We start from the raw sequence: 12,633 nt of genomic DNA, 5'->3' as shown, positions 1-12,633 counted from the left end.
AAAATCCGATTTGGGGTTTTTTTGACCTTCTGAATGTGATGCAAATATCTGATTTGCACTAGGAAGCTTCAATTTTCACTTGCAAAAAATCCTTCCTATGGGCTTGATGGCCAATTTTTTAGGAAAAAGTAATGTAGATCCAAAATTTTTTGTAGAGATGTAGATGAAAAAAAATGCAGATCTAAAAATTAAATGTACAGATCTGAAATGATCATACCAATTTTGCAAATCGGGCCTTTGGGTGCCAGTTTGCAAAAAAAAAAAGCCTCAATTTTGACTATGCCTAGGGTAGGCGAAATTATAGTCAAATTTTATTGAATCGACATTTCGGATGCAATGGCGAGGTCAGATTTGGTTCTAGACGCTCCCAATGACTGTAATACTCCAGATTCGGGCTGTGGTGTTGAAGCAAGAAGATGGTCTCGAACGGCTATGTGAAGAGAAATTCTCCAACTTAGCTTTGATAGCATGTAAGAATTTGGTGTAACTCTGATACCATGTAAGAATTTGCCTTAGGGCAATATTCGCCAAAGATTGTAGAACTCGAACACAAGCACAACTGTGGACCAAAAAGGAGTATGATCAATATATTAGAGTATGCCCTCATACATTGCTCTGTATTGTATCAGATGAATGTACACACTAGGAGTGCCTGTATATAAAGGCCTCTCAGGAAGCACCTAGAATGTCTCTAGAAAAAGCCAGGAGATAAGATAAGCATGACAACCAAGCACACATCTTATCAATCATTCTAGATGAGAGGATAAGAATGACAAGGTGTATCTTAAGTAGAGATGTTGTAGACACCATGCGCTTAATTAGTGTGCTAACTCCTATGTTGTAGACACCATGTGCCTAAAAGAGGTGCGAACTCCTGTGTTGTCAACATGACAACTCACAAGAGTGCGCACACTTCTAGGTGACTAAATAAATAAATATTAAAATAATGCATTAACTTAAGCAAACTTAAGTAAATGTAAATAGTGAATAATTATTTACACTAACAGTTTTTCTTTTATTATCCCGGATGGAATCATCTCTCTTGATTTTATATTCCTGTCAGACAATCTTTTCTAGAGCTTCTTCTATGGTTCGAGGAGTGAGAACATCAACTGCCCCTCCTATTCTATTATTCAATCCCATGATGATTTTCCTCACCTTGAGGTTCCTGTCTTGTTGATATGGTGGTACATACTTCAGTAGTCGAGTGAATTTCTCCCAATTCTTATGTACGGTCATATCTCCTTGCTTGAGATTTTGAAAATCCAACAACTTTTGATCATAAAGGGTTTGGGGTAACCAACGGTTCCTAAAAATGGTAACAAACTTTTTCCAGGGAATTTCAGTGGTTTTAATGTTTAGCTCAACCTTGGTGTTTCCCCACCATGTAGCAACTTCTCCAGTAAAGTGGTATGTTTCCCAAACCGATTTTGAGGTTTCTGAAAAATTCCTAATTTCAAAGTACTGTTCCATTTCGGTTAACCAGGCCTCTGCATCCTCGCTAGATTCAAAACCAGAGAACTTGGGTGGTTTGATCTTCTTAATATCTGTGGATAGATCACTTACTATTTCAAGTTTCTTCTGTTTTTTCATTTTGGGAAGGTGAAGTTTGAGGGGTTTTCTTGCTGTGTTTAGAGACTTTTGTTTCTGTTCTGGGAGGGAGCAAGGATTGCATTTCCTCTTGATTATGCCCCATCTGGGCTGCCATTTCATTCATTCTTTTTTCCATGTTATCTAATTTCAGTTTCGTTTCTTGCAAAATTTGAAGTAATAAATCAGTTGAAGATTGTGTTATTTTCATGGACCATGTCATGGCCTGCAACATTCTCTTCGCTGCTCATATTTCTTGTTTACTGGTTTGACCTGAAAATTATCAAGACTCTTATGTCAATTTGTTGTGTTATAGTATTATTTTTTTAACATGAATTCTACAAGATAAAGAGATTGCGAGTAGATAAGCACCTGAATAAACCAATTTATTCAATCAATTTTTTTTAATTACTTCTATGTTGTATTTACAACAACCTTTATTTACAAAAATTTCCTCCTTAGAGGATGTTTACATTATAGATTTAGTTATTCTGAGCATTCAGTTCAATTTCAGACTTGTACATATTCCGCACCATCCAAGATCTACGGAAGTGCATAAGAGAATTGGCCTTGTGGGCATTCCAAATTTGAATCAGTTTGTTTCTATAGGCTGCTTTACTGGCAAGAGTCCACCTGACTCTTTCCTTCCTCATTCTTTGCAAAGCCTGCTTTAGGGTCTCATTGTCCTGAGGCATGGAACAAGTGTAGTCGTAGTTCGTTATGTTCCTAATTAGGTATACAAAGATGGGATGTCGTGCCTTCTTGCGAGGTATTTTACATACTTGCATTATGTACATTTAATCTAAGAATTTTTAGGTTTACTAGTCTTTGTTTAAGTAGTGTGCCCTAAGATCAATGTCGAACCTAGTGCTCTGATACCATATGTAACAAACGGATTTTCATAACAAAATAAAGAACTAATAACTGGTTTCACATAGGAATGAGAGAGTTTTCTTCGACCAATATTTCGAAACAGAACATCTTAAATCCTTTTCATGAGACATTAACTGGTTTAACTACGAATGATTAAGTGAGATAATCATTCAACTGAAATAACTGGAATAATGATTAACTGAAGAAATTGAAATAATGATTAACTAAAGGAACTGAAATAATGATTAACTGAAGTAACTGAAATAACGATTAATTGAAGTAACCGAAATAACGATTAACTGAAGTAATAGATATAATGATTTCCTATCTTCCCTTGTATATAGTAAAGTAAATACATGCTCAGTTATAAGAGGAATATAAATGCATATGAGGAATGGAAAGAAGAAACATACAAGAAGTAACTGGTGAGTCTTTAACTAGTTGTGCAAGCCTTCACTTTCGGTAAGAGGAGAAGCATTGACTTAGGCTCAACCTTCCAACCTCAGACCATATCCATCTCCACACAATCTTTTGAAAAGAAAGACTCTCCCTACCCCGGGACTGGGATTGGGGTACTACAAGTCCAATTATTTAAGCATTTTCAGTGTTTAGAATGTCCGTACAGTTATGGACGGACATGTCTGAATAATTGGCACTATTGACATCAAGTGATCTTATGAAGGCAAACATGCCCTTTAACGACCTTGGCCAAGGTTTTTGGATGGGTTCTATTAGTCGATCACCACCGCTTCACTTGACAATAGGAGAACAATAAATATGAACATGCTTGAGCTATTAAACGATTTTCCTTTTAAAATAATATATAATTGTTATGTCATTTCTGATTTTGTTTCCATGTTATTGCAGATTTCTTTATCACCTCTTCACCTCTTCCTTGGCCATACAGCTGGGTGAGTTCCAGGTGTTTAAACTTCAGAGTAAACCAACTCATTCTGCTGATCCTCAGCTAGTGTATGAATATTAGATGTTTCAGTATATCACAACTTTTATGGCTTGAGAAATAATCTTAAGACTTGCAAAAGTACACTTCGATTCTGACTTACAACAGTAAAATAAAGATGTTTGGACTTATCATGACAATTAGTGTTGACTCAATACGGAAAGATTAGTCTCTTTGATAATACAGTACAGGTTTCTCATGGACGTACTTCCTTCTGCTATAATTTTGAATGCAAGAATAAAAGAATGAAGATGTATCACTCGAAAAGAAAATGACCAACTAACCTTGTCTGACTTAATAGAAACATGAGCCTTGGCTTGATGTTTAACAGACGGTTCCCTCACAGAAGCAATCTGTATGCAATATCCAGAATATATCTGATTCCCAACCTTTAGCAAGGGGGTAGAACAAGTAAAAATGTGGAAAAATATGCAGAGATAAATCATGTGGAGACAAAATTCATATCCGTCTTCTCTCGACTTCCAAATATATGTAGAGGCATTTGATTTATCAAAGGCTTCCAAGAAGCCACAACTCTTAAAGAAAATGACTCGCCTTCTTGAACACCGATATAATATGCCAAATGTACATTTCAGTTTTTAGTTAAGAATTAAATAAATATGGAAAAGAACTTGAAGGTTATAAACCAAGGATAATTTATAACATATTTATCTACTTGCATGTAGATGTATTTTATAAGATGACATCATATTATATGTTTTATCTAAGCTTGTATCTTTTATTATGTATATCTAAATACATGCTTCATTTGGAAGATTATTTTATCTTCTTGTCCACGTATTTAAATGTACATATTAATTAGATAGAATCTTGTATAAAAATAATATTATGGTGTCACCTTTATTTTTATAGCTATGCCCATGTACATAAATATGTATTACAATGAAATGATGGAAATGTCAATCATAAGCCGTTAAAGGTATGTACTTTAATTAAGTTAAAATTATTAATGTTTTTAATGTTTATCTAATAGCTCATGCAAGTCCAAATGATTGTACCCTGCTATACAAGTCGCTAGGTCCTTACTAAGATAGTTAGAGGTCATACTTGTCGACTAGATAAATGGACTAAGATAGTACCTCATTCCGTTGATCTTGTTTAGCAATGCTTCTCCCCTTTGTCTTCCCCTGCAATCACCTGTGCAACATTTTCCACAATAATAACAAGTGCCATAATAAATCCATAATAACATTTAACGTAGATATTAGCAATGAATTTAATTATTAACTATAATTCTGAAACCAAGCAACTGTTAACCACTATCATCATCATATGATAAATAATGGATAATGACCATCATCATTAAATAGTTGGACAAATAATTGACAACAAACAATTTCATAGAATACAACGGTTATATTTAACTACCCTTTTCACATGATTATGAAAGAAAATCCATTCAATTCAATGGGTATAATAAATTTAAATTAGGTCAAAAATCGGGATGTAACAATGACACTCTTGAGATTCTAGACTGTGTGGGCGAAAACTACATACCTGGTGAGGAGAAGCTCGCATCAATAGTTTCATTGGCACTTACTCGGATTTGGATACATAGACACTGCTGAGGAGTTTAATAGAGGCCGAGTGTCACGGACGCAGAAGGATAACTTTCATTCCCAGACAGCAGTATTCCAGTTTGCACCCGACTGCCAGAGTATAGGCTACAGTGGTGAAAATATACAGAAAGTAATATCTGGTTATTAGTGGAAGAACCATTATTCGTTCAAACTATAGGAGATTGGGTGCTTGAGACAGTACTGTGGTTGGGGGCTTTCACCAAAATCCCAGAAACTACCTTCAGAGTCAACACCATCTTACTGGTATCACATCATCTGCTACAGGTGCTTCTTGCTTTGCAATGGTGCTGCATAAAACTCTCTTTTTTTTTGAATCATCTTATACAATATTTTTAAGTATGCTCATGAATGTGTCATCTGATTTAACATTTCAAATTGGCCTTTCATGCTTGAACATTACTGTAGTTCTGAAATTGAATGCACGTGTTAATAACTTAATTACCATCAAAGTTCTATTACCTGGTTATTACAGTGCATATCTAAAACTATTCCTATCAGCAAATTTGAGAATAACTTATAATGGAGTAAAGCTATCTGCAACTCATTCACAAATTCGGCAATACTTGAATCCCAATTACATTACAGCCTTTAGAAACTTGAGGATATTACAGTTGTATTGTCGGAATTGTTACTTTTGGCAAAAAGATCGGGCATACCCAAATGGGAATGTTGCATCCTTTTCCTTTTGTGGCATTGATCATTATGTATTGAGTTCTGGACAGATAGTAATCGTAAGTAAGATGTAGATAGAAAAAGATAACTGGCCATACATCTATTTGGGAGTGCCATGTTGCTAATGTTCAATTTAGCATATTTTGCTTTTATAGGTCAGACAGATTCATATACATTATTCCGTGGATGTCATTTATCGTTTTTGATTATTGCTTAAATACATGTTTCTACATTTAACACATTTAGGGTCAATCAATTTAGGGTATTGTTCCCCGGAAATTCCCTGGGACCCATATCAAAATGTTTATTTACTTTTAGTTCTGAAAACCAAAGCCAAAACTAGCTCATTTGTTGAATACTTTTGGATTTCAAAAATTCCTATCTGTTATATAATCTTAAGGAGATTATTTGTAAGAGATGCAGCTTATACAATCAACCTGGTCATTGCATGTTATTTATTAGCAGTATTTTGTTTTATAAGTAGCAACACTTGCAGAGCCTGATGGGGTTGATTTTTTATTTTTTAAACAGGCTTTACTATGTTTCTATTCTTATTGGAAATCCACCAAAACCCTATCACCTTGATGTGGATACCGGTAGCGATTTGACATGGCTTCAGTGTGATGCTCCTTGCAGAAGTTGTGCCAAGGTAAGTCCCTGAGTATTTGGATTGATTTTTTTATTGTAGATGTTCAATATTTCAGGATTTTGTGATATGTTTTGAGCTATAGATATCTGAGAATAAGGATGTTGGTGTTGAGAACTATTTTGCCTTTTCTATTTTCCATCTTTCTGAGCTAAATTTAAATAATCTTGTTAAGTCTTGTGTAAGTTTAAAAATTCACAGGAATTTTGTTAGTAAGCAAATTCCAAAAAAGCAGGTATTTAGGAGATGGGTTGATTCCTAATTTTAGTAATGTAGTTTTTAAAGTTGTAGCAAAGAATTGGCATCTTCTCAGGATAATACTGATGCAGTGTACCTAAGTGGAATATTCTATTCAGGGACCACATGCTTTGTACAACCCTAAGGGAGGCAAAGTTGTATCTTGCAAAGCTCCAATGTGCATGGGTGTGCAAGCAAACCACAACTATGAGTGCAAAGGCCCTTCTCAGCAGTGCGATTATGAAATAGAGTATGCTGATCATGGCTCTTCTATGGGAGTCCTTGTAAAAGACAGTGCTAGCATATTGCTTACTAATGGCTCCATCGCTCGAACGAGTTTGGTTTTTGGGTAGGACAAGGATTTGCCAGTCATTACCAAACTGTATACTGAAATACTGTCTTTTCGAAGTCTCAACAACAGTGTTTGCGGATACTGAATATATTATTTATAATTTTGACACAGGTGTGCATATGATCAGCAGGGTTCTCTGGCAACTTCACCTGCAAAAACAGATGGAGTTTTAGGACTTACCCGTGCTCAGATCAGTCTACCATCACAGCTGGCTAATGGTGGACTTGTTAAGAATGTAATTGGTCATTGTATTGCTGGAGATGAAAGAGGTGGAGGTTACATGTTTATTGGCAATGACCTTGTACCATGGGGAATGACATGGGTGCAAATGCAGGGCAAGCCTTCAATGTAAGTTGAATTATATTTCCATATCTGTCATAGTATTTTAAATAAAATATGCAAATTTGTCTTCCAATGAGTTTTATTTGTGTTCATCAGGAAACTATATCACGTGGGCTATCCAAATATGAAACTTGGGAACACGCTGCTTTCTTATCCTGGCACTGAAAACAACTTTGGAGGTGTTGTATTTGATAGTGGCAGCTCTTTTACATACTTCACTTATCAAGCTTACGGTGCATTTTTTTCAACGGTTAGTAACATCACTCAACTATAACAATATACCATCAATGATTTGGATCTGCCTTAGCCTTGCATATGATTTCACTTATCTGATCGAACAGATAAAAGAGAGTCTTTTTGGAAGGTTAACACAAGATTTATCTGATCGAACTTTGCCAGTTTGTTGGAAAGGTCCTCGTCCTATCAAGTATGTGAATTGGATGACCCTAATATTTCTTTTTCACATATGTATTGAGTTTGCTGTAATATACATCTTATTTTGTTTTTTTCTGTACAATTTTTTTGCATGTTGATTTAATATTTTAACTCAACAGGTCTGTAGCAGACGTGAAACACTATTTCAAGCCATTAAGCTTAGATTTTGGAAGCAGCCCTTGGCTTATCAAGTCTAATAAGTTTGACATTCTTCCAGAAGGTTATTTGGTCATCAGTGTAAGTGTGCAGAAACCTCAAGAAATATCGTTATTTTTATTTTTTGGTTTATATATGTAAGCCTACTGTAGGACGGTACATGCTCAAACTTTAGTACTGATCTCAGTATTCTCTAAACAGTCACAGGGTAATGTCTGTTTGGGAATACTTGATGGAAGTCAAGTGAATAATGGAAAATACAACATCATTGGAGGTAATATAATTAGGAATCTTAGTGTATGTTTTTGGAATTTTTGTTTCATCTCTTTTGCATCCCGTTTTCAGTGGTGAGACACTCATTAAGGATGCTCAGAACTTGCATGCTTTGAGTTGTACTTATTCATACAAGGGATGCTGGTAAACATAATGGTAGATACGTGCAGTCTGTAATGTTTGTTTCTCTGGATGCTTGTAAGATACGTGCAGTCTGTAATGTTTGTTTCTCTGGATGCTTGTACAACATTTGAAACTGCCTTATTTTTCAACACATAGGTTGGCAGAACAATTACTCTCTTAGGTTCTGAATTTGCAGTATTTGTTTTGCAGACATATCGTTGCAGGGGTACATGGTTGTCTATGACAATGGCTATAGTAAGGTTGGATGGGCTCGCTCTGATTGCCATAAGCCATCTAAGTTTAAGTCCTTCCCCTTTTTCTGATCACGTGGTTTGTATTTGGCACCACTTTATACTTTTTAACTATTTAAATTTTGAGCACTAGTGCAGTCACATAACGTAATTTGGTTGGATATCTCTTGTATTTTGAGGTTGGCTTAGTTATAATGATCTTACATGTGTATAATTTTCAAATATTAAACCAGAGTATGAAAAAGGATCTTAAAAAAAACCTGTTTTATAGTCAATGATATATTATTTATTGCATATATCACATTGAGAAGCGGGATGTTGTCATATGAATTCAAGTAACAAACTGTCCTTTTATTGGGTCAAATTTGGATAGGATGGATTTTGTTACTTGAACACATTAAATTCGGCATTGCTTGTAGCCTGTAGGATTTGAGCAGAATTTACATTCCAGTATTCTTTCTGATTGAAATTGATAGAGAAAAATATAGATTATCACACCATTATCAGGTCACTGGTGCATATAAAATACTATTTAATATTTTTATTTCATTTGGATTATTACATTGTTAATATGTATTGGTTTATAAAGCCATTTGATTTTTCGTGTGCAGTAATCACTCAATTCAACCACCTATGGGAAATAACCCCAAACTTAATTATTAGTTCCTGCCAAGGCAAGCCAAGGCAGGAATACTTATGCATTCATGTCAATGTAAATATGACATTAACACTAACCAATCAAATCAAAAAATTTAAAAGATTATATGAGATTTCAAATGTTTATATTTTTTTCTAATTTTTCATTATTTTATAAACTGCATTTTTCATCCATTCTATTGGTTCATACTATTTTCTTCAACAAAAAATACAAATATTTTTTAACAACTTCATCTTGCATTAATGAATGTGTTAATTACAATTTTATCTTTTCCACATTTGTGATAAGTTGATAAGATCATTTTTTCAATAATTTTATCTTCCACCTCATCAATATTAATTATCACAATCTATTAAATATTTTTAATTTTTAATTTTAAATATATTTATTATTAGTTTTACATTAATGTTTATTTTTGACTATTTGATATAACTTGTTCCTAAAATTTCATGTAATGCATAAGTTCAAATTATACTTCTATATATATATATAACTAATAAATATGTCTTTTTAATATAATTTCAATATGTTATCTTTGTATTTGAATTTTTAAATTTTTTAAAACTTTGCTTTTTTTAATAGAAGTAGTTAAATTATTACTATTATTTTACTTTTATAAAAATAAATTAAACAATATTATTTTTAATTATATTTTATAAGTGTTACTAATATGTATAATTGATAAGTGTTACAATTTATAAATTATATCATTTATTATTATTAATATTTTTTATTTAAACAATTTATCATTTAATTTAAATACATTTAAAATTTAAATATATATTTTAATATTAAATTAATAATTATATTTTATATCAAAAAAATATATTAAAGAAATAATCACAAAAAAATAATAATTCAATTCTAAAAAATATATAAATTATTATTAAGTTTTTATAAACTATGTATTAAAATTAAATAGTTATATTTTATTTTTTATTTATTACAACATATTTATTCATCAACATCAAATTTATATGTATTACATCTATTTATTATTTACAAATGTACATATTAAATTATATAGATATTATTTCATAATTAAAAATTACTTAATTTTATAAAAAATTTGGAAATACAAAACATTAAATAGTAAACCTTCTCTAATTATGTAAAAGTAAACAATTAGTTTTACTCATAAAATATTTTTATATTTCAATACATTTCATTTTTTTTTTTATAGAAATGTGAGTTTCAAAATAAAAATTGAATTCTTAGTTTCATTAATTAAAATATAATATATATATTTATTATAACTATGATTTTATTTTGACTATTTATTTAATTAAGAAAAATAATTATATTTAATTATTTCTCTCTCTCTCACACACACTCACGCAACTTATGTTGGTATCACTCTATTTTACTATTTTATCTCTTTTTTTCTTCCTCTTTTATATTATCTATCTTTTTTTTTACTCTGCATATATGTTTATGTTGTTATTGTTGTATACTGCTATTTATCTCTATCTATATCTCTATCATAGTTTTTGTCCAGTGCTAATGATTAAAAATAGTGCGAGTTCCATTTGATAATCAAGATGAGAATAATACATAGTTGGGGGAGTTATTCCAACTACTTATGGTTCTCTAGTAGCATGCATGGTATGCTTAAACATATAATGTAATAGTCCAAATGCTTCATCACTTCTTCAAGTTTTATAATTCAAATATTGGTATGGATATCTTTCCTCATTGCACATAATTTAAGTTGTCAATGTAGAAGGTGCAAATTTGTCTAAAGCATATGTATTGATCGTAGTATGATATTAAGTACTTAGTGCCATATTGGGGACTTTGGCCTCTTATTCTTGGGCTTAAATGTATCAAAGATATAATAATATAGCACGAGAACTTAACAACAAAATATGAGCCATCTTATCAAATCACAAGCGCATTTCTATGACGAGAATTTAACAACAAAATATGAGCAATCCTATCAAATCACAAGTGCATTTCTAGGCAAAAATTAATGCATTCACAATGTTAATTTAGATTCTCACTCATCTACACTCTACAACTATTATGCGTTAGATAGGAACTATGACGCTTTGCGTCTCTTGTTTTCTAACATTTAATTATTCTAGCTAAATTAACATTAACTTTACTGGCTTTTACTTATTTAATTTGGCAATTTTTTTTAATACCCACCCATTGTCTAGGTGTAAAATAGATTAAAACTAAGTTACCATATTCGTTGGTCTGAACTTTAGATGAAAGTCGATTTTGTTTTTATTGTGGTTTTTAATATTGTTTTTCTTCTATCTTACATGACACCCCAAGTTAAAACGATGATCATCTATAACAAAACACAGGCTCAGCCACAGAAAAATGGTGGGCATCTACAAAAAAATGCAGGCTAACACGACTAATACATAGCTCATACCGCACAACCCAAGTATTGAAGCTCACTTTTACTGGTCACAATAAATCCATGCAAAGCTTGGGAGAAATTAATAAAGTTTAACAAAACCCAACTAAATCCAAAGAAAAAGAGTTCCCTTTGATTTTATATGCCTGGCAGCTCCGTTGCCATACATGACAATACGAGTACTGCTTGCTATTCTTGATATAAAACATAAGTTTAACTACTATTTTTATTTTTGTTTACATATATTATGTTTAATAAATTTGTCTATTAATAAATTTTACAAGGAAAGTTGGGATCAAATTCTACTACTATTTTTATTTTGTATATTATGTTTTTTAATTTAAAATATTAAAATTTAAACATATTTAAAATTGTTAGAAGTTAAACATATTTAAAATAAAATCAACCTAAAAATTATACATAAAATATAAATAATAGTTTACAAAAATGTCATTAAAGGCATGATGTGATGGTTAAAATATAGTAGCGTTGTCACCACCGACGTTCAGATCAGTGTTACGAGACTCAGACTCGCCTCTAACTCGAAAAGTCAAAATTGGGCTCAGACTCGGCGACCAAACTCGACAAGGACTCAGAAAATCGAAAAACCCATGAAATTCAAAGATTTTTTTCATGCATCATTTAGTCAATTAACATCAAATACAAAGTAATTGAGATAAATAGAAGCTACTTAACACTCATACAGAATTTTGCATAGATCACATAAGTATAAAAGGGAATTTTTGAAAGAAAAAAACTGAATAACATAAATATAAAGTTAAACATAGTGTCATTGTTAAATGTTGAAATCCATGGAATCAAAAGTTCAAAACATACATTAAAAATATCAGCTAGAGTGTAGAAGACTAGGGTTCATAGTAGCCTATGCCTTCCTACAAATACGCCTAAGATAAGTCATGGAAGACTTAGATATTGAGAAATATGTTTGTTACAACTTATGTGGGCATTGTAGAGGCTCTCAAGTATGTCTATGTATTCAATTGTGTAAGTTGCTATAACTTGGTTAACAACATTTGAAGATTTAAACATTAAATTTCCTATAATATGACATATATTGTTCATATTTTTAGA

General features: G+C 32.0%; 1 protein-coding gene across 1 annotated transcript in view; it reads left to right on the top strand.

Moving 5' to 3' along the window:
• Nucleotides 1–8,808, top strand: part of LOC149535347 (aspartyl protease APCB1-like) — a 75,400-nt gene extending 66,592 nt beyond the window's left edge. The window contains exons 2-9 of the mRNA XM_089805627.1: nucleotides 6,229–6,346; nucleotides 6,700–6,929; nucleotides 7,044–7,280; nucleotides 7,371–7,524; nucleotides 7,616–7,701; nucleotides 7,829–7,946; nucleotides 8,067–8,139; nucleotides 8,472–8,808. Of these exons, the coding sequence (XP_089661753.1) occupies nucleotides 6,229–6,346; nucleotides 6,700–6,929; nucleotides 7,044–7,280; nucleotides 7,371–7,524; nucleotides 7,616–7,701; nucleotides 7,829–7,946; nucleotides 8,067–8,139; nucleotides 8,472–8,584 (1,129 nt within the window). The 3' untranslated portion in view covers nucleotides 8,585–8,808. The remainder of the gene's footprint in view (nucleotides 1–6,228; nucleotides 6,347–6,699; nucleotides 6,930–7,043; nucleotides 7,281–7,370; nucleotides 7,525–7,615; nucleotides 7,702–7,828; nucleotides 7,947–8,066; nucleotides 8,140–8,471) is intronic.
• Nucleotides 8,809–12,633: the final 3,825 nt, after the last annotated feature.

The sequence above is a fragment of the Cupressus sempervirens genome, chromosome 10, assembly GCF_028749045.1.
Source record: "Cupressus sempervirens isolate cs-2001-9-10 chromosome 10, ASM2874904v1, whole genome shotgun sequence".
Taxonomy (NCBI): Eukaryota; Viridiplantae; Streptophyta; class Pinopsida; order Cupressales; family Cupressaceae; genus Cupressus; species Cupressus sempervirens.
The sequence above is the reverse complement of the archived record's forward strand: the minus strand, read 5'-3'. Positions and strand labels throughout refer to the sequence as shown.